This window comes from Trachypithecus francoisi, unplaced genomic scaffold, assembly GCF_009764315.1.
Source record: "Trachypithecus francoisi isolate TF-2019V2 unplaced genomic scaffold, Tfra_2.0 Contig01461, whole genome shotgun sequence".
Taxonomy (NCBI): domain Eukaryota; kingdom Metazoa; phylum Chordata; class Mammalia; order Primates; family Cercopithecidae; genus Trachypithecus; species Trachypithecus francoisi.
In genome coordinates, this window is record NW_022681433.1 from 17,047,169 (window position 1) to 17,070,187 (window position 23,019).

At 43.1% G+C, this 23,019-nt stretch overlaps 1 protein-coding gene and 2 long non-coding RNA genes across 3 annotated transcripts in view; 1 reads left to right on the forward strand and 2 right to left on the reverse strand.

The window, feature by feature from the left end:
- PARP4 (poly(ADP-ribose) polymerase family member 4) overlaps positions 1-11,996 on the forward strand; it is a 100,227-nt gene extending 88,231 nt beyond the window's left edge. The window contains 4 exon segments of the mRNA XM_033236866.1: positions 1,482-1,581; positions 6,437-6,569; positions 11,605-11,738; positions 11,741-11,996. Coding sequence (XP_033092757.1) covers positions 1,482-1,581; positions 6,437-6,569; positions 11,605-11,738; positions 11,741-11,799 — 426 coding nt within the window. The 3' untranslated portion in view covers positions 11,800-11,996.
- On the reverse strand, positions 7,015-21,509 carry LOC117098375. The gene is made up of 3 exons (XR_004443389.1): positions 21,303-21,509; positions 20,402-20,599; positions 7,015-7,134 (listed from the first exon to the last, which is right to left on the reverse strand). It is a non-coding gene; the product is annotated as an uncharacterized LOC117098375 (long non-coding RNA).
- On the reverse strand, positions 11,876-13,722 carry LOC117098378. The gene is made up of 2 exons (XR_004443390.1): positions 13,189-13,722; positions 11,876-12,763 (listed from the first exon to the last, which is right to left on the reverse strand). It is a non-coding gene; the product is annotated as an uncharacterized LOC117098378 (long non-coding RNA).
- Positions 21,510-23,019: the final 1,510 nt, after the last annotated feature.

Sequence of the window (23,019 nt, forward strand, 5' to 3'; positions counted from 1 at the left end):
TGGCTGAGTTTATGCATTGGTGGCTGAGTTTATGACAGTGGTGGCTGAGTTTATGCATTGGTGGCTGAGTTTATGACAGTGGTGGCTGAGTTTATGACAGTGGTGGCTGAGTTTATGACAGTGGTGGCTGAGTTTATGGCATTGGTGGCTGAGTTTATGCATTGGTGGCTGAGTTTATGGCAGTGGTGGCTGAGTTTATGCATTGGTGGCTGAGTTTATGGCAGTGGTGGCTGAGTTTTTGCATTTGGTGGCTGAGTTTATGACAGTGGTGGCTGAGTTTATGCATTGGTGGCTGAGTTTATGCATTGGTGGCTGAGTTTATGACAGTGGTGGCTGAGTTTATGGCATTGGTGGCTGAGTTTATGACAGTGGTGGCTGAGTTTATGACAGTGGTGGCTGAGTTTATGGCAGTGGTGGCTGAGTTTATGACAGTGGTGGCTGAGTTTATGGCATTGGTGGCTGAGTTTATGCATTGGTGGCTGAGTTTATGCATTGGTGGCTGAGTTTATGGCAGTGGTGGCTGAGTTTATGCATTGGTGGCTGAGTTTATGGCAGTGGTGGCTGAGTTTATGCATTGGTGGCTGAGTTTATGGCAGTGGTGGCTGAGTTTATGGCATTGATAAGTGATGGTTTGGTGGTTTCGCGGGTGTGTACTTATCTCCAAACACATTAAGTTGTATACATTAAATATTGGTGACTTTTTGTAGGTCAATCATATTTCAATAAAGTGGGATTTTTTTAAAGAGGGAATCATGCTATTTAAAAGTTTGAGAAATACTAGTTCAATGCTCATTGCTAGTTGACAACGCAGTAGGGTGACTATAGCTAACAATACCTTGAATACATCAAAATAGCTAGAAGAAAATATTTGAAATGTTGCCAACAAAAAGATGATAAATGTTCGAGGCAGTGGAGATCCTAAATACCCTGACCTGACTATTTCACATTCTATGCATGTATTAAAATTTCATGTGTACCCCAAAATACATACAAGTATTATGTATCAATAAAAAATGAAATAAAGCATTGCTAGAAGAAAAAAAAGTACCACTTAAAACAATCTCTACACATGAGCCTCTTCCCACACTTTTTATAAATGCCCGCAGATACGTAGTATTCATAGCATTTATGAGGTGCCAACATACACTGTGTCACTAGTGTATGAAGAACTTTATTTTACAGTAATAAAAATATTAGAAACGCTTTGATTAACTGAAATTAAATTAATGGAAACATATTTATCACATAACTTCTTTTTTCATTTAATTCATTAAAATTTTATTTTAGATGCAGAGGTACATGTACAGGTTTATTACATGGGCATACTGTGTGGTGCTGAGGTTTGGGCTTCTAATTATCTTGTTGCCCAAGTAGTGAACATACGTTTTTCAACCCTTGCCTCTCTCCTTCCCCCACTACATAACTTCTTATGTGATAAAATGTGAATAACATAACTTGCATTCGTTTTCTTAATTTTGTAGGATGGCTTCTGGAAACTTACACCAGAACTGGGACTTATATTAAATCTTGATACAAATGCTTTGCACAGCTTTCTTAAACAAAAAGGCATTCAATCTCTGGGTAAGTCACTCTCTTTCCATTTATTAAGTCATTATTTTCACTCATTCATAAGCATGCTCCTAATTGTGATATTTTGTAAACTAGTATACTAATGTAATAATTATGAAAGTTATATTTGAATGGAATTATATTTAACCATCAAAGGAAATGGGAGATGGGTTTCTAGTCATATTTTTGCCACTAATTAGGGTATTATCTGAGCAAATTTATTAGCATAAATAGCACCAACTGCTATAAAAAGAATCTCAGAAGCTTAACATAATCAAAGATGACTTTCTTGTCCCTATCACAGTAAAATATCAGTCAGGAAGAAAGTTCCACTGATGTGGTGATTTAGAGACCTTGACTCCTTCCTTGTGACTCCACCATCTTGAATATATGTCTTTAAAATTATGCTGGTAAGAGAGAAGAACAAATATGACCCTGGCATCGTCCCCCTTCTAGACAAGAGGAAGAACACTAGTCACATAGCCCCATCCATGTACGAAGGCCTGAGAAATGTACAGTTAAGCTGTGTGTCCAGGAGGAGAAAACAGCTCTGATGAGCACCTAGCCAGCCTCTGCCAGAAGCAGTTGTTCAACCTCTGGATGTTTCCTCTCATGACAACAAAGGGGATAGTGAGGAAGTCCTGAGCACCCTTGACCCAGCAAGTGGTTTAAAGGTCAAATGCTAGCCCTAGGACAGGAGCTGTTTGTTTGTTTGTTTGTTTGTTTTGAGACAAAGTCTGGCTCCATTGCCCAGGTTGGAGTGCAGTGGTACTATCTTGGCTCACTGCAACCTCCACCTCCCAGGCTCAAGGGATCTTCCCACCTAAGCCTTCTGAGTAGCTGGGACTACAGGCACCTGCTACCATGCCTGACTAATTTTTGTATTTTTTTGGTAGAGATGGGGTTTTGCCATGTTCAGTGTGGCCTTGAACTTGTGAGCTCAAGCAATCTGCCCACCTTGGCCTCCCAAAGTGTTGGGATTACAGGAATGAGCCACCGTGCTCAGCCTGGAGATTTTTTTTTTAAATAAAATACACATTATTAAACAACTAGCCAATATGCATGGATAGACAGAATAGCAGTGTCTCACTGGCCCACCATCACCTCTAAAATGCCAGAGTTTTCATATTCCAGACTGAGTGGGTGGGCAAATGCATAACCTGTTTGACCTGCATGGGGCTGAAAAGGGGTGATGACAATTTACTTGACGAGTGAGTGCTTGTTCCTGGAATAATAGAAGAGCCTGTATCTGACTAACTGTCCTGCCAATAACAGTTATTAACTTTGAATAAAATGTTCAAAACCATTCTTTGAAGGCCAGGAGAATAATCAAAAACAGGCAGAAACTAGAGTGAACATAATCTTTGAAAGAAAGCAAGCCAACTAGGTGGGCTCTACGTGTATCCAGCTTGTCACCTAAAGGCATTTCTCAGCTCATGAGACACAGTGGGAGGTTTGAACTAAAACAGAAAGTCTTTCTGGGATGAGGACACAGGGTTGGAGTTTGAGGTTGCCAATGTGGCTGGAAGTTAAGGATTAAAATCCTATAAAGGAGGGAACCGCAGAGCAGGGAGCTCTGAAATCTGCATCCAAATGCCCCTCAGATCCTTGGCTCTCTCCTAACCTATACGTATACAGAGTGCAACCTCAAGGAATCCAGAAAAAAGCAACAGCTGGGAAGCTACAGAGCTAACCAGAGATTGCAGCTGCTGCCTAGTACTGGCCAGAGTTTAGAGTTCAAGTTGCACCAAATCAGACTTATGAATATCTTTCCATTGAAACCGTAAAAGGGTCATAAGCATCGTATCTCATGATCAAGGACTATACCCCAGGACAAAGGGATAATCCAAAATAGACCCATCCTAATAAAACCTAAAACAAAGCCTACACAGGATCCACCAGAACAAAACTGAACACTCTTTAGAGTAAGATAGCTGAGAGTCTACAAGGTGTCATTTTTAATGTTCAGTATGGAATGAAAATTTAATAACATACGAAGAAGCAGGACAACATGACTTGTGATCAAGGGGAAAATGGGCTATAAATGCTGACCCACAGATGACCCAGATGTTAGAATTAGCAGACACAGACTTTAAAACTGCTTTTAAAAATATAGTGAAGGATTGACTTACCAGAAAAGGATGGAATGGGTGAATAAATGGCAGAATCTCAGCAAATAGATGGAAACTATAAGGAAGAACCAAATGAAAATCCTGGAACTGGAAAATATAGTATCTGCAATGAAAAGGTCATTGAATGAGCTTAACAACAGAATGGACAGAACAGGAAAAAAAATCATTTAATTCAATTGACAATGTACTCAGTAAACTTATCTAAACTGAAATATAGAAAGAAAAAAATAGAACGAAAAATGAACAGAGGAGCCAAGACTGTGGAATGATATCAAAAGATTTCACATTTGTGTAACTAGGGTTTCAGAAAGTGAAAGGGTAGACAGAAAAATATTTGAACACTTTTGTAAAATTGACCAAAAACAGCACCTTCCAGATCCAAGAAACTCAGCAGAACTCCAAGCACGATAAATACAAAAATGACCACATTTAGATAGGCCAGAGTCAAACTGTTGAAAACCAAAGATAAGCCAGGCACGGTGGCTCACACCTGTAATGCCTGCACTTTGGGAGGCCAAAGCGGGAAGATCACTTGAGCTCAGGATTTCGAGATCAGCCTGGCCAACATGGTGAAACCCCATCTCTACAAAAATACAAAAATTAGCCAGGCATGGTGGCGTGTACCTGTGGTTCCAGGTACTGGGAAGGCAGAGGTGGGAGGATCACCTGAGCCCTGGGATGTTGAGGCTGCAGTGAGCCACGATTGTGCCACTGCACTCCAGCCCACGTGACAGAGTGAGATAAAAATTCAAGATAAATATATTGTCACGTGAGGCTGGAGCTCAGGGAAGAGGTCAGAATTGGAAAAGACTGGGAGAATTCTCAACGTGAGTAGTAGTTAAAGCCTAGCTCTGGATGAGGTCACCCAAAGAAAGAAGGTAGTCTGAGCAGAGCAGGTGCTAGGACCAGCCTGCCACACGACAGTGTTTAGTGTTCAGACTGGACAAGAAACAGCAAAGACGCTGAGAAGGAGCGGACTGAGAAACAAGAGGAGAACTGGAGAAAATTGAGTCACAGATGCAAGGGGATGGGATTTCATGGATGTAACCTTTCCATGGGCTTTTCCTGTGTTTCTCTGTGTTGCTCTGTGTTATCCGTGTTATTTTTCTGAAAGCATGTGTTTTTCTGCCTTTCTTCCTCTACATAGTCTCAAGCTGTCTGATTTTTTTCTCAGACTTGTTTTTATATCTGTACCCAACTTTGTCTTTTGTGCTCTTCTTCGTTTCTCTTTTATCATCCCTTCTTCTGAATTTGTTTTTTAAGTGACGCTGATCCACATTAGGCATTTCATCAGTTTACTCTTTATTATATTATTCTTGGAGTTGTATGTTGCTTATTATGAATATTGCTTAAAAATTAGTCTAACATTTTGTAAATAATACCCAAAAAATAAGCCACAAAAGAATCCAGCAAATTAAACTGCTTTGTCGCCATTGATTTTTCTTTTGTGGGACAATGGCTTGGTTTTGTTATTGTGTTTTTAAAAATTTATTCAATTCCTTTTTTGTCTACTAAGAACATTATATTACTTAATAAAAGCCCTCTTTTTTTTTTTTTTTTTTTTTTTTGAGACGGAGTCTGGCTCTGTCGCCCAGGCTGGAGTGCGGTGGCCGGATCTCAGCTCACTGCAAGCTCCGCCTCCCAGGTTCACGCCATTCTCCTGCCTCCACCTCCCGAGTAGCTGGGACTACAGGCGCCCACCACGTCGCCCGGCTAGTTTTTTTTGTATTTTTTTAGTAGAGACGGGGTTTCACCGTGTTAGCCAGGATGGTCTCGATCTCCTGACCTCGTGATCCGCCCGTCTCGGCCTCCCAAAGTGCTGGGATTACAGGCTTGAGCCACCGCACCCGGCCAATAAAAGCCCTCTTATGAGCAGTTTTGGCTACCTCAACGATGTAAAATTAATGGTGTATATGCAGATATGTGCATACTCTGCCAGGTCCTTTTGTCTTTACTCAAAGTAATTGTATATTCTTAATTATAAGACAGAGATTTGGGTTTTTTTTTCTTCCCTAAAACCATTTTTTGGCTGTATGCTGTGGCTCATGCCTATAATCTCAACACTTTGGGAGGCCAAAGTAGGAGGATCACTTGAGTCCAGGAGTTGGAGGCTACAGTGAGCTCTGATCACACCGACTGCACTCCAGCATGACAGAGTGAGCCGCTGTCTCTCCAAAAAAAAAAAAAAAAGCAAAAAAAGCTGCTTGCATTTTTTAAATAAAAATGGGTTGTTAATTCTGAGTTCAACACATGTAAACATTCATTTTTCAATTTTGACATTTTGTAATATAGTAAAATATCTTGGATACCTATAGGTACTAACCACTAGAAATAATTTGATACACCAGTGTAGCTGGTCATATCTGTTGTTTATCTGTTGAATATTTAGGTTTACTCTTCTAAGCTATTTGTAACAGGAGCCTGAAAACTGGATTTCTTTCATTGAACTTCATGGCTCTCTGTGTATTGAAGATGGCAAGCAAGGGGCACTCTGGGTACAGTTCAGTTTCCTGACAACCATCAGGATAATATGATAGGCACATGGTTCCAACCGTCCTCATTTTTTATTTAAATAGCAAGCTAATTAAGGACCTTGAAGAGTATTAGAGAGTTTCATGATCTGCTCATGTACTGTGATTTAACCATATTATAATTATTTAATGGGAATTTTATAAACAGGCACAGTTTGAGATGCAGAATTTCCAACAGACTTAATGGAGTTTTCTTCCTTTCAGGTGTAAAAGGAAGAGAACGTCTCCTGGACCTAATTGCCACAATGCTGGTACTACAGTTTATTCGCACCAAGTTGGAAAAAGAGGGAATAGTGTTCAAATCACTGATGAAACTGGATGACGCTTCTACTTCCAGGTAGCTTTAACTATAGTATTATGTAACTTATTTATGTTTTCAACTATTTATTTAATAAACCTTACGAACAGCTATAGGGAATTATCTTACATGTGTAGACTGCTTTCTAAGTATGTAGGAAGAGAGTTTGTTTGCAGGTGAGAGCTTGCCCACAGTCTCCTGTGGTGGGCAGGGCTGATGTGGTATTTGTACCTTGGCGCGGCTGCACAGGAAACAGGCTCGGAGAGTTTCAGTGCAGCTCCCGCTGGAGCCCGGCGCTTGAGGCTCTGGATGTGGTACCCTTGGCTGCAGTGCGCTGATCCCGGGCGCTGGAACCCCGCGCTTCTGGCTCTGGATGTGGTACTCTTCGCTGCAGTGCGCTGATCCTGGGCTGGGCGCTGGAGCCCGGTGCTTCTGGCTCTGGATGTGGTACCCTTCCCTGCAGTGCGCTGATCCCGGGCGCTGGAGCTCGGCGCTTCTGGCTCTGGATATGGTACCCTTCGCTGCAGTGCGCTGATCCTGGGTGCCTCCATAAGACCCACAATATGACTGTTGGGCCCAGCCCTGTTCCCAACAATGGCAGGGCCTGAGACAAGAATACAAATGGAAACCCACATACTATATGTCTAAGTATTTAAAAGTTATAAATCAAACCAGCAAACTATTAGATTAAATGTGTTCTAATCTCCTACCTTGGCAAATACAACTTCATAACCACCTGGAAGGCCAGGTTCAAATTCGGCCCTTGGCTGACCCCTAGGACCCTAAGAGGCCTTGCATGCACACATGAATACCCCACCCTACCCATCAAAATGCCATCCAGACCCCATGCCAGTGCCCCCTCACCCCAGCCACCTTGCAGCACCAGTGAGATAGCAGTACTGTTCAAACTCAGGGTGACAGACCCAGGGAAGACCCTGGAAGTGGACTTAGGGCCATGTGGTCAGGGACGCTGGAGTTGCAGGGTCTAAACAGGAGGATATGGGCTCTGGGGTGGGCACATTCTCTTGTCCCTGCAGACCCCCACCCCATGGCGACAGGGGCAAGACCAGACCAGAGCAGGATCCTTCTGACATACATATATATATAAGTATATACATACACATATGTACATACATACACATATACACATGTAATTGGCTTATGTTCTTTTAAAGGCAAGATAAGGGGAAAACTCATCAAACTAATAAAAATATTATTATTGCAAGGGGGGTTTGGTAGAGGGGACAAGGATGGAAGCTAGGTTTCTCCTAGTGTGCTTTGTTTTGCAGTTTTGACTTTGGAACTATGTAGATATTTTACATAATAATGGATAAGATTGATGTTTATTTATTTATTTATTTATTTATTGAGATCATCTGGCTCTGTCGCCCAGGCTGGAGTGCAGTGGTGCAATCTCAGCTCACTGCAACCTCCACCCCCTGGGCTCAAGCCATCCTCCCACCTCAGCCTCCTGAGTAACTGGGACTACAGGTGTGCACCACCACACCCTGCTAGTTTTTGTAATTTTTGTAAAGACGGGGCTTCACCATGTTACCCAGGCTGGTCTCGAACTCCTGAGCTCAAGCAATCCTCCCACCTCACCCTCCTGAAGTGCTAGGATTACAGATGTGAGCCACCGTGCCCGGCCTGGGTATTAATTTAAGGTGACTTAGTACATAATTTGACTATATCTCCCTAGTGGGATAGTACCTAAGGATTAAAAAATATTACGAAGAAATCTCACTGGGAGTAGCCATGGTGTTAATACTTTTGATTTGCTATTTTGGAAGGTAGATATTAATATTGTTAGAAACTAATATGTATAAAATCAAGTTAAACGAAACTCCTTGATTTCTAAACTGGAATTAGATCAGAGAATAGAGGAACATGTTACATGACACCATGCAAATGCAGTCAGCAAAGTCTGAAATGTGGGGAAATAAATGGCAATAAAGAAAAAAAGGTTGAGGATCAGAACCTGTAAATAAACCTTTAGAGACATATCAACCAAAAGCAAGGGTAGACCTTGTTTAGATCCTGATGTGAACAAAACCCACTGCATTTTAAAAAAATGAGACAGGGGAAATTAAATTAAATTAAAATTTAATTAAATTAAAATTAATTAATTGTTTAATTAAAAATTAAAACAATTTTTAAGTGTCATGATTAAGAAAAAGTTCTCAAACACAAAACAGGTGTTCAGGAAGTTCTGAGCTAGGCAAATTGGCTCATGCCTGTAATCCAAGCACTTTGGGAGGCTGAGATGGGAGGATCACTTGAGTCCAGCAAGATCAAGCCCAGCAAGATCAAGCCCAGGAGTTTAAGACCAGCTTAGGTAACCAATGAGACCCCCATCTCTACAAAAAACTTTTTAAAATTACCCAGGCATTGCTGGGCACAGTGGCTCACACCTGTAATCCCAGCACTTTCGGAGGCCAAGGCAGGAGGATTGCTTGCTTCCAGGAGTTCAAAACCAGCCTTGACCACATAGAAAGACCCTGTCTCCACAAAAAAATTAAAAATTAGCCTAGTGTGGTAGTGTGTGACTACTCAGGAAGCTGAGGTGGGGGGATTGCTTGAGCCCAGGAGGTCGAGGCTGCATTGAGTTGTGATCCTGCCACTGTACTCCAGCCTATGCGACAAAGTGAGACCCTGTCTAAAACAAAGAAAAATCATAATTTACTGTATGTAATGTATACTTCCATTTTTAAAAAAACAATACCTTCTCATTAGTTTGCCAAGAAAGATGAGAATGTGTTTTTTTTTTTTTTCTATTTTGGGGGTTTTCTTTTTTCTGTTTTTATTTATTTATTTTTTGAGGCCAGGTCTCATTCTGTCGCCCAGGCTGGCATGCAGTGGCATGATCTTGGCTCACTGCAACCTCCACCTCCCAGGTTCAAGCAATTCTCATGCCTCAGCCTCCTGAGTAGCTGGGATTACGGGTGTGCACCACCATGCCAAGCTAATTTTTATACTTGTAGTAGAGATGAGGTTTTGGGCCATGTTGGCCAGGCTGGTCTCGAACTCCTGGCCTCAAGTGATCTGCCTGCATTGGCCTCTCAAAGTTCTGGGATTACAGGAGTTGAGCCACTGCACCAGCCTAATTTTTGTATTTTATTTTAAAATAAACCAGTGCCACTTGCCAAGAGGATTAACTGAATAAATATCAAAGAAAAAACACTTTGAACAGCTAGGAGATGGGACTAACAAATTAGTATTTGACTTAATAGGCACATCCAAAGAGGCACTTATTCTATTTAGATCACTGCCAATTATTAATATCATAGCTGTTAGAACAAGTATAAACTTTGAACCTGCTTTCGAACTGTAATATCACAAAAGTATTAAAGCAAGATTTTCAAAATTGATCAAGTATATTCCAGCATACTGCTCTTACCACATTACTGCTATTGTGCCAGCAAAATGGTTTGTTGGCACTTTAGTACGTAAGACAAAATGATTTTAGACTGGGCATGGTGACTCACACCTGCAATCCCAGCACTTTGGGAGGCTGAGGTGGGCAGATCACGAGGTCAAGAGATTGAGACCATCCTGGCCAACATAGGGAAAGGCTGTCTCTACTAAAAATACAAAAATTAGCTAGGCATGGTGGCACGCGCCTGTAATCTCAGCTACTCAGGAGGCTGAGGCAGGAGAATCACTTGAACCAGGGAGTCAGAGGTTACAGTGAACTGAGATCGTGCCACTGCACTCTAGCCGGGTGACACAGTGAGACTCCATCTAAAATAAATAAATAAATAAATAGATATTTTTTACTCCCTATTGCATATTTGAAGTTGTTTCTATATTTTCTATTTCAAGATGTACGTAACATTGATGCAGGAGCACATTACATGGGGGTGTAGTTACAAGATTTTCTTATTAGTGGAACGGTGAACCAAAAAGTGTAGAGGCCACTGGACTGAAGGAGGCCAGCTGAATTAGTGAAAATATTCAAAGCCAGTTTTGTTGTTTTCAGCAGTTAGTAACTATAAGTAGATGAATATTTACCAGGAAATATTGGTCTTTTACCCACTTTGGCATGCTTCTTATTTAGTATGTTCATTCTATCATGACATTCAGTGAACATTTATTGAGTGCCTACTGTGTACCAGGAACTAGTAAGCATGTTAAGTTTATAAGCTTTGTAATTTCCACCACAAACCCATAGGACCTCATGTTATTCTCGTAATAGAGGAAACTGAGATTCCCAGTGTTGAATGAAACCACACAGTATCACATGACCAATATCATGTGATTGCAGAGTCAGGACTCAAACCCAGCTCTGAACTACCACGCTATACTGACGGCCCTTTCCCAGTTTACAGGGAAAAATCAGGAACAGGGAGAGAATTTTCAAAATATTAAGTTTCCCCCATAGAATTTTCTGAAGAACTTTGGTGTATGTTGCCACTTGTTCACTAACAAGTTCTAGCAGATGACAGAACAAATGAGGAAGTAACTAATTAATATTAATGAACAAGCTCAGAATTTTTCTGAGTGTTGAATAGACTTGAATATTCAAGTCTCAAATATTTGACACCATTTAGTGGACACAGACTTGACTCAATATGCTTATTCTAGCAAGTCGTTCCTGCTTTACGTGACACAACTGAATATATGCCAGTTTCATGGGGGACTCTCAGATATCCTGAAGGTACCTAATCAAGTTGGTGCAGTGGGAAGGAGACAGAAACAGAAGCCTCATTTGTGAAACAGTACTTGAGTTTGTGCGTGAAGAATGGATAGGATTTAGATTGAGAAGCATGGAAAGGGGACAACCATAAACAACTGTAGAGAGGCTGGAACTCGAGCTGTCCTGTAGGCAGCAGGGATGCCTGGAGGCACGCGGAAGCCAGGAAGTGGTGGGCACGGGACACTTGACAATGCAGTGCATACGCTCAAGATCAGACGGGTAGAAGAAGTCCCGTAAGATGTCAAGGAAAACTGCTTTCATTGAATATCTTAATTTTTGGCAGAATCATTTTGTCTGATATCATGTGATGGGTTTAGTACCACATTACATTTCACATGTTATTATATTCTGAAATCTGAAACTTTTTTTTAAATCTAGGAATATTCCCTCAGCTTTTGAGGCAATAAAGAAAGCAAGTGAATGGGTAAGAAGAACTGAAGGACAGTACCCATTTATCTGCCCATGGCTTGAACTGGGGAAAGACTGGGACTCTGCCACCAAGCAGTTGCTGGGACTCAGCCCACAGACACTGTGTCCCCTCTTCATAGAGTCCTTCATTACAGTCAAGGCTAAATCAAATGAAACTGAATTTTAAGCTTTTTGCATGCTTCTATGTATAAAATAATCAAATGATAATAGATACTTATAATGAAACTTCATTAAGGTTTTATTCAGTGTCGAAATTAGTGTCCTTAAAAATGAAGTAAGTGGAAGTAGAATTACTTTAAACAACTAACAAGCAATAATAAAATGAAACTTAAAATATTTCAGTTTTCTGTCTCATTTTTGTTGTTGTTGTTTTTTTTTTTATATTTTTTTCTTTTTTTGAGACAAAGTTTTGCTCTTGTTGCCCAGACTGGAGTGCAATGGCGTGATCTCAGCTCACTGCAATCTCCTCCTCCTGGGTGCAAGCCATTCTCCTGCCTCAGCCTCCTGAGTAGCTGGGATTATAGGCGCCTGCCACCACGCCCTACTAATTTTTTGTATTTTTAGTAGAGACAGGATTTCACCAGGTTGCCCAGGCTGGTCTCGAACTTCTGACCTCAGGTGATCCACCCACTTTGGCATTCCAAAGTGCTGGGATTACAGGCATGAGCTACTGCGCCAGCCTGTTGTTGGTCTCAATCTGTCTCCCAGGCTGGAGTGCAGTGGTGCGATCATAGCTCACTGTAGCCTCAAACTTATGGGTTCAAGGGATAGTCCCGCCTCAGCCTCCCAATTAATTGAGACTACAGGCATGTAATCCCACCCAGCTAATTTTGGGGTGTACTTTTGGTAGAGATGGGGTCTTGTTATGCTACCTCAGCTGGTCTTGAACTACTGGCCTCACGCGATCCTCCCACTTCAGCCTCTGAATGTGTTGGGATTACAGGCATGAGCCTCTGCACCCAGCCAGTGTTTCAGAGCTTTACGGTGATGAGAGATGCTTGTGGATGGTCCTAGGAGCCTGTGTTCTTCTCACATTCAGGAGTCCAGTGGAAAACTGGCTCAGCTGGACTGAGCAAGCAAGGAAGAAACATGGCCTTTTGTAGGGGATCTCTCAGGGTGGTGGGAGAAATTACAAAAATTAAGTTGTAGGAAATAGACACAAAACTTCTTGGAAGGCTGGGACGTTTGCAAAGCTTCAGTAAATGATTTGGCTGAAGGCAGCTGAATTCTCTTAAAAGCTTAGGGCGTAGATACATAGGAATGTAGAGGAGTTTATCTGAATAGCTTGTTTACTCATGTAGTCCTAAGACCCACCTTTGATCATCTGCAGACACGTGACTGCTCTCTATTCGGGAGGTCAGCAATGTTAATTACCCTCTAGTGGTGTTTACTTGAAACCTTTGTCATTAAATCCGTACTGAATAAAAGCCTGCAGCCACCAGCCTGTCAGGGCCCTGGCTGCTGACTCTTTAGGGCACCATCCTCGGCGTCTGGGAGCTGCCAGGTCCCCTAGCCTGCTCTTTTATGGGATACCTGTGTCTGAGTGCATTTCTTCATCCATTGCACAGCCAGGGTCAGGTCGGACCTGGCAAGTTACTGATACAGTTTGAAAATTATACAGGATTGGTTGTTGAGTTGGATATTTTAGTCAACATTTATTAAGCCCATGATGCCTCAACAGTAGTTGACTTTTGTCTAAAGGGAGAGAAAGAAATTCTAGTTTTCTCAAACGTCCAATGCTCCAAACAAAACATACTGAATCAAGATTTCCAAAAGAAAGTCCTGGCAACTTGGACATTTAATAAGTGCTCCAGGTTATCAAGCACATTTGAACACAGTGGCCCAGGTGGCCTATCTCAAAGTGTGAGTCTGTGGACTGGAATTGTCTGCCTCACTCGGGAGCTCATCAAGACAGGCCATTAGAGGCTGTTGAATCAGAAGCTGCATTTTTATTTAGCAAGGCCCCCAGGCGACTCCTGTGCATGTTTATAGTTGAAGGGCTGGTGGACTGTGGTGACAGGAACATATTTGGTGCTTGTGCAGGGCCTTGTTTTAAGAACCCATGAAGCTTGTGCACAGTGGAGCATCCCATCAGTCCAATTGTTGGGAGAAAAAGTGAGGCAAGACTTCTAGTCTGATATCATATGAAAAGAGCCTTGGAACATGTTCTGAGTCCAGAGTTTAAAACCTCCTGTGGCCTATGGAACACCAGGCTCTGTGCTTAAGGGTGGAAGGCTGCCCCACCACACTACAGCCTAAGCCCAGGCATAAAATCCTTCGTGGCTTGGATGGAATCCAGGACTCGGGGCATAAAACCCCTCAGTGGCCTGTGGAATGTGTCCAGACTTGCTGGCTCCTTGCTTCTTGCTCTCCCAGGATCATAAATTGATTGTATTTTCAAAACAAAAAAACAAATAACCCCATTAAAAATGGGTAAAAGATATAAACATACACTTCTCAAAAGAAGGCATACCAGTGGCCAACAAACATATGAGAACATAGAACTACGGTTTGACATTGCAATCCCATTACTGGGTATACATCCAAAGGAAAATAAGTTCTACCTAAAGGACACATGCACTGTATGCTCTTCTCAGCACCACTGACAATAGGAAAGACATAGAATCAACTTAGGTGCCCATCAATGGTGGACTGGATAAAGAAAATGTGGTACATATACACCATGGAATACTACACATTCATAAAAAAATAAAACAAAACAATGGCTGGGCGCAGTGGTTCATGACTGTAATCCCAGCACTTTGGGAGGCTGAGGCGGGTGGATCACCTGAGGTCAGGAGTTCGAGAGCAGCCTGGCCAACATGGTGAAACCCCATCTCTACTAAAAATACAAAAATTACCTGGGCATGATAGCGGGCACTTGTAATCCCAGCTACTTGGGAGGCTGAGGCAGGAGAATCGCTTGAACATGGGAGGCGGAGGTTGCAGTGAGCCAAGATCGCGCCATTGCACTCCAGCCTGGGCAACAAGAGTGAAATTCCATCTCAAAAAAAAGAAAAGAAATCATGTCCTTTGCAGCATCATGGATGCAGCTGGAAGTCATTATCCTGAGCAAATTAATGCAGGAACAAAAAACCAAATACCATATGTTCTCACTCATAAGTGAAAGCTAAACAATGGGTGCTCATGGGCATCAAGGTGGCAATAATGGACACTGGGGAGTTCTAGAGGGGGCTCAGCAGAAAAGGGCACAGGTTGAAAAACTATTGGGTCCTATGCTCAGTACCTGGATGATGCGATCCATCATACCCCAAACCTCAGCATCACACAATATTACCAATAAACCTGCATATGTACTTCCCTATTTAATAAGTGGTGCTGGGAAAATTGGCTAGCCGTAAGTAGAAAGCTGAAACTGGATCCTTTCCTTACTCCTTATACGAAAATTAATTCAAGATGGATTAGAGACTTAAATGTTAGACCTAAAACCATAAAAACCCTAGAAGAAAACCTAAATAATACCATTCAGGACATAGGCATGGGCAAGGACTTCATGTCTAAAACACAAAAAGCAATGGCAACAAAAGCCAAAATTGACACATGGGATCTCATTAAACTAAAGAGCTTCTGCACAGCAAAAGAAACTACCATCAGAGTGAACAGGCAACCTACAGAATGGGAGAAAATTTTTGCAGTCTACTCATCTGACAAAGGGCTAATATCCAGAACCTACAAAGAACTCAATCAAATTTACAAGAAAAAAAAACAACCCCATCAAAAAGTGGCCAAAGGATATGAACAGCCACTTCTCAAAAGAAGACATGCATACAGCCAACAGACACATGAAAAAATGCTCATCATCACTCGCCATCAGAGAAATGCAAATCAAAACCACAATGAGATACCATCTCACACCAGTTAGAATGGCAATCATTAAAAAACCAGGAAACAGCAGGTGCTGGAGAGGATGTGGAGAAATAGGAACACTTTTACACTGTTGGTGGGACTGTAAACTAGTTCAACCATTGTGGAAAACAGTGTGGCGATTCCTCAAGGATCTAGAACTAGAAATACCATTTGACCCAGCCATCCCATTACTGGGGATATACCCAAAGGATTAGAAGTCATGCTGCTATAAAGACACAGGCACACGTATGTTTACCGCGGCACTATTCACAATAGCAAAGACTTGGAATCAACCCAAATGTCCATCAGTGACAGACTGGATTAAGAAAATGTGGCACATATACACCATGGAATACTATGCAGCCATAAAAAAGGATGAGTTTGTGTCCTTTGTAGGGACATGGATGCAGCTGGAAACCATCATTCTCAGAAAACTATCACAAGAACAGAAAACCAAACCCCGCATGTTCTCACTCATAGGTGGGAATTGAACAATGAGATCACTTGGACACAGGAAGGGGAACATCACACACCCGGTCCTATTGTGGGAAGGGAGTAGAGGGGAGGGATGCATTAGGAGATATACCTAATGTAAATGACGAGTTAATGGGTGCAGCACACCAACATGGCACATGTATACATGTGTAACAAACCTGCACGTTGTGCACAAGTACCCTAGAACTTCAAGTACTAAAAAAAAAAAAAAAAAAAAAAAAATTCTTAAATGTGAAATCCTGATGTTTCAACATCCTCTAGCAGATTCCCAATATACCATTTTATAGGTAAAAGTGGCGTTTGACTCCAAATAATTTTTACCAAAAGAAAATTTACATACACTTTTTTGGTATGTAAAAAAGTTTTCATGGGTGCTCTTTCTAAGGTTATTTCATTTTCCCCATTCCCCCTCCTTTAATAAGCAATACCTCTAAAAAGTGCTTCAATAGAAGGCTCAGAGGCCCTGTGTGAGCTGAGTTAGGCAATGTGCATGCTGAATGCCTTACTGGGAAAGAGAAAAGTCAAACAAAAAGGTAATAACAATAAAAGAACACCTGGTATTTGTTGGAAATAAGACCTCCTTACTCCCTGTCTTTTTGGGGACCAAGGTGTTCACTGAAAGTTGCAGAATTTTAAAATTCTAAGTTATCTGATTGATTTTTTTTTGTATTGCTGAGATTTAGGCCTCTTTGGATGGATCACTATGTCTCTGTTGCACACAAACACAAACACATACACACACTGCTCCTGCAGCCTGCCCTATGCCCACTACTTCACTTTTCTGAATTCCCTAGACACATTTAGGAAGAAACAGCTGCATGGTAACAGAAGGTGAAAAATGAACCAGGACAAGAACACATCAGGCAGAGCATGAATCTTAGGGATTTAGGTTACATCTCTCCCATTCTCATTCCCAACTGTGACCTCAATTTTTACTTCCCTGAGAAACTGGAACAAGAAATGACCTCTCCTGTGCTCTCACTATACCTCTCCTTCCAGGAATAACTACCCACATGCTCTGCCTTCCCACAGCTTTGCTATCCACACCTGTCTAAAGCCCATCTTATTTGCACCATCGAATCCAACCACTCTTGCGAACACCACTCCAGCAATTCTCTCCTATTTTCTACATCATCCATTTTCCACTCTCTGCAGGATCATTCACACCAGCACACACAACAGGCTGTCCTAAAAAGTGGAACTTTCTCTTGACCACATGTTACCCATTAGATTTCACTTCATGTCATTACACTCCCTTGCAGTAGCAGTTCTTGATAAAAGCATCTGTGTCCATTGCCTCCAGCTCCTCTTCTCCCACTCTTTCTTAAATCCACTATGTTCAGGCTTTCACTCTCACCATTCAACTGATGTCGGTCACCCATGACCTTCATGTTGCTAAAATCTGCTGGTCCCTTCTTGCTCCTCATCCCAATCGATCTACCAGCAGTAGGTGACATTGTAGGTGGCTTTCTCCCCCTTGGGACATTTCTTTACCTGGTTTCCAGGGTACCACACTTGGAGTTTCCTCCTACCTCACAGGTCACTCTTTTTTTATTTTGGTTGACTTCCTCCTTTTCTCCCCAATCTCTTAATATCTGAATGGCCTACGGATCCGTTCGAATTTTTTTTTCTCTGTCTATACGCCACTGATAATCTCATCTAGTCTCATGGTTTTAAGTATCAACTCTATGTTGATAAGCCCCAAATTTATATATGCAGCCCACCCACACTTTCTTCTCAAATTCCAAATTCAAGCATCTAACTACACATTCAGTATCCCCGTTTGGTTATCTAACAGCTATTTTAGACTTCACATGTCCAAAACCAAACTCCAAGTTTTCTCTTCCACCAAGCCTGTGCCATCCACAGCTTTGTCTCTCTCAGCTGATGACAACCCCATATTTCCAGTTGCTCAGGCCAAAATCCATGAATCACACATTAGGCCACTGCATTGGCTCTGCCATTACATTGTATTCAGACCCGGACTGCTTCTTACCCACTTCGCTGCGGTCTGAACCACCATCATCTCTGTCTTCACTACCACGACAGCCTCCTAACAAGTCTTCTTGCTTTCACCGCAGCTCCATGCAGCAGCCAAAGTAACCCATGTATATTACATCAGAGTAAGCACATCAGGTTTTGGCTCAAAACTCGGCTATCCAATGGCTATCCATCACACTGAAAGTAAAGCCAAAGCCCTTACAGTGGCCAGCAAGGACTTCCTTGATCCAGGCTCCATTACCTCCCTGGTGTCATTTCCCACTCTTCTTGCTCTTCCTTCATTCCACTCGAGCCTCTGTGCTCTTCTCATAATGTACCAGGAATGCTAGAGCCTTTGCATTGGATCTACCCTCTGCCTCGATTGCTAATCTCTCATATCTTGGTTTGACTCACCTCACTCTCTTGACATCTTTGCCCAAATATCACCTTCTCAGTGTAGCCCACCCTCACTGCTCTATACAACTCCCACCCTCTATCTCCAGTTTGTTTTCTTTCCTTTGTAGCTCTTTATTATGCTCTTGGGTACTACATGATTAGCTTTTTATTATGCCCTTGCTTATTATCTGTCTTCATTGCTAGAATGTAAGCTCCATGACAGCATTTTTTTCTTCACTGATTTATTTCAAGCATATAGAAGAATGCCCAGTACATAGTATGTGCACAACAAAAATTGTGTCAGATGAATGAACTAATTTATCAGTTAACACTCCATGCTAAATTATACATGCTAACAGATACCCATTCCTTCTTCCATCTCTCCATTGTAAACCATAAATATGGGCAAAATGGAACTGATACTTACTGAGGACATACTGCGAGCTTGGCCCTCTGTTAAACCTTTGAGCTCCTTTGTTGCACTAAATCTTTCGAGATACCATGTGGAGATAGTGAATAGATCCTTGTTGAATAAAAGAATAACTGCATGGATCCCCATTTACAGAGAAGGAAATGGTGGCCCAGCAAGTTTAAATCATTTGCCTTCAATTATATAGCTACTAACTGGTGGAGCCCAGTCTGGAACTTCAGTCTGCCTCGCTCCAAAGTGTTACATTGTTCAGTTCCAGAGCAGAGACATGGAAATCAGATAGATGAGCATCTCAGGTCTCCTGCTTAACCAGCTGTGGGGCATTAGGCAAGTTAGTCATTATCTCTGAGCTTCAGTCTCTACCCTTTTGAGATTTCCTGCTGTTGGCATCATTATAGGCAGTGTGAAATGTAAAAGGCCATACATATCTGGATTTAAATAGAGGAGTAAGTGCTTTCTGCAAGAACCATACCATCCTAAAACCAATATAATATGGAGAGCATGAATGACCTCAGAACAGGCCGGGTGCGGTGGCTCAAGCCTGTAATCCCAGCACTTTGGGAGGCCGAGACGGGCGGATCACGAGGTCAAGAGATCGAGACCATCCTGGCTAACACAGTGAAACCCCGTCTCTACTAAAAATACAAAAACTAGCCGGGAGAGGTGGCGGGCGCCTGTAGTCCCAGCTACTCGGGAGGCTGAGGCAGGAGAATGGCGTAAACCCGGGAGGCGGAGCTTGCAGTGAGCTGAGATCCGGCCACTGCACTCCAGCCCGGGCGACAGAGCGAGACTCCACCTCAAAAAAAAAATAAAAAATAAAATAAAAAATAAAAAAAAAATAAAAATGAATGACCTCAGAATAGCATCGAATGCATCTGAGAAACAGAAAAAAAAAATTCAATTGCTTTAAGTTATTCACGTGTAAGAAGAAATTATTTTCAAGACTTACTATTTTTAAATTTAATAGGGTCCCATGCGTGGACTGCCGTTCCCTCTTTGTGGGGTCGTTGGCTGCAATGGTGGGTCTCCACCTCTTTCTCGCTTCCCCTCTTTTCCCCTTGGTTGTCTGGAACCCAGGCTGCTGGAGTGCCTGGGCTGGGTGCCGCAGGCTCCCACAGGGAGTGCCGGTGAGAGGTGAAGCCGGCTAGGCTTCTGGAACCGGTGGGGACTTGGAGAACTTTTCTGTCTAGCTAAAGGATTGTAAACGCACCAATCAGCACTCTGTCTAGCTAAAGGTTTGTAAAATGCTAAGTGTTTTTTCTCCTCACATTCTTCCTTGTTGCTTGAGGCGAAGACCCTCAGCCAGTTTGTAGTTTTTTAGATCCTGCATGTGTTTCTGCAGTATACCACATATTAACTTTAATTTGTAAAGCACTCTTAAGCAACTCAGATAAGAAACAAAAGGGAGACATTCTCTGTTAATTGCAAGATGCCAGCTCTTTCTCATATTCTCAGCCGTGGCTGAGTATTGAGGACGCAGATTCATTAGGAAGCCAGCCAGGGAAAGTTCACAGTTGTTGGGTCCATGGAGGGCTCCCTCCAGGCCCCCATCAAGACTCTCGGGGTGTAAGGACTTACCGAAAGATGAATCAAAGTGGGGAATGCAAAGAGCTGGAGGCTTCCTCTGAGCTCCCCGTTTCAATGTAAATGGCAGTTAAAGGTTCAGTAGGAAGACCTGGGAGCAGGTCTGCATCTTCGTCAGGTGTGGCGGAGGCTGCTGGCCTGGATTTCCGTTCTCCCACTTAACGTCAGCTCTCATTCTTCTTCCTTCGGAGACTGTGAAAAGGAAAACAGCTCTGGTTTCCAAATGATATATATGGCCTCTGGATAAACGTCAGAACTAGGTTTTGTGAGGCCAAAACTTTATGTAGTTGCAGGACCCTTTTTAGGAAAAGAATACAAAACTATAAATGCAAGATTAGGTTCAAAAACAAATATATATATTTATTTAGAATGAGAAAGACATAATCATATTTCACTAATGTACAAAAGCTGACAAATTCCAAAACATCGCCCAGAGCCTTGGCTGGGGTGATGCAGCAGAAACAATCAGCTCCGGAAAGTCCCCGTGCGCATGCGTCTTGGTGGGCCTGGAGGAGAAACATTCCCTTCAGGCCAGATCCAGCCATCCTGCTCCCTGCTGGTATTAGGTCAAGAATGAAAAGCAGGGAAATGGGCCTGGCAAAAAGAGAACTTTGGTTTCTCCCTTTGGGGAAGAGACTATTTAAAATGCGCACACATCTTCCATTAAGAGGGAGTAGGAATATTTTTTTATCTGCTCATTTTTATAGTCCTAAATGTTTTTATGATCAGAACATTAAAAATAAAATAGAAGGGACGGCCATTTTCCCACTATGGTTGTTTGCATGGCTTAGCGTGGGCCCTCCTCACACGCGGAGCTCAGGGCACCTTCCTCATGGATTTCCCACCACACCCAGGCCCGGTGCTGTCCCCGCTCCCCCAGGCAGTCCCCTCTCACCGCCGGCATTCCCTCCTGCTTCGTGCTGTTTCCGAACCACTTGTCCTTCATCCATGGCTATTCCGAAAAACACCTGAGTGCTTTTATAAAACTCTAAAGTTCCACCTGGAGATTCTAAGTGACATTTTCCTCAAGTGGTGAGAGGTGATAACATGCTAGCAGCCCTCGCTCGCTCTTGGCGCCTCTTTGGCCTCCGCGTGCACTTTGGCCGCGCTCGAGCCCTTCAGCCCGCCAGCTGCGCTGTGGCGGCCCCTCTTTGCAGCTGGCCGAGGCCGGAGCCGGCTCCCTCTGCTGGAGGGGAGGTGTGGAGGAAGAGGCAGGGGCGGGAACCAGGGCTGTGCGCCGCGCTGGGGCCTGCGCGGGTTCCTGGTGGGCGTGGGCTTGGCGGGCCCGCAATCAGCGCTGCCAGCCGGCGGCGCCTGCTGGGCTTGGTCTGAGGCTGGGTCGGGGGCATGGACTGCCATTCCCTCTTCGTGGGGTCGTTGGTCACGATGGCGGGTCTCCATCTCTTTCTCGCTTCCCTTCTTTTCCTCTTGGTTGTCTGGAACCCGGGCTGCCGGAGAGCCTGGGCTGGGTGCCGCAGGGTGCAGCCCGGAGTGCCAGTGAGGTGAATCCGGCTGGGTTTCTGGGACCTGTGGGGACTTGAAGAACTTTTCTGTCTAGCTAAAGGATTGTAAACGCACCAATCAGCACTCTGTGTCTAGCTAAAGGTTTGTAAACACACCAATCAGCATTGTCTAGCTAATCTGGTGGGACATGGAGAACTTTTGTGTCTGGCTATAGGATTGTAAATGTACCAATCAGCACTCTGTGTCTAGCTAAAGGTTTGTAAATGCACCAATCAGCACTCCGTCAAAATGGACTGGTCAGCTCTCTATAAAACGGACCAATCAGCTCTCTGTAAAATGGACCAATCAGCAGGATGTGGGTGGGGCCAGATAAAGGAATAAAAGCAGGCCGCCCCCCTCCCCCAACCCCCCCAGCCAGCAAGCAGGGGCAACCAGGTTCGTTGGGTGTCTTTGTATGCTGTGGAAGCCTTGTTCTTTTGCAGCTAATAAATCTTGCTGCTGTTCATACTTTGAGTCTGTGCTGCCATTATGAGCTGTCACACTCACCACGAAGGTCTGCAGATTCACTTCTGAAGCCAGGGAGACCACAAACCCAACAGAAGGAATGAACAACTCCAGACGTGCTGCCTTTAAGAGCTGCAACACTTCCTGCAAAGGTCTGCAGCTTTACTCCTGAAGTCAGCAAGACCACGAACCCACCACTTCAGACACATCTGAACATCTGAAGGAACAAACTCCAGACACACCATCTTTTTAAGAACTATAACACTCACCGCAAGGGTCCGCAGCTTCATTCTTGAAGTCAGCGAGACCAAGAACCCACCAATTCCGGATACAGTGGGAAGGAAGGAGGAAAAGAAGTCAGAAGGGAGGAAATCCCAAAGGGTTGGGAAATACTGATAAACGGTGTCCATCAAGAGACTGTGACGACCTTGACCTAAAACAGTGGCTCTCCATGCACAGTCCTAGGAAGCAGCAGATGTGTTACATGAAAGGGGTCCTAATCCATGCCCCAAGAAAGGGTTCTTGGCTCTTGTGCAAGAAGGAATTAGAGGCAAATGTATAAAGTGAAATCATGTTTATTAGCAAAGTAAGGAATAAAGAATGACTACTGCATAAGCAGAGCAGCAGCATGGGCTACTTGACCA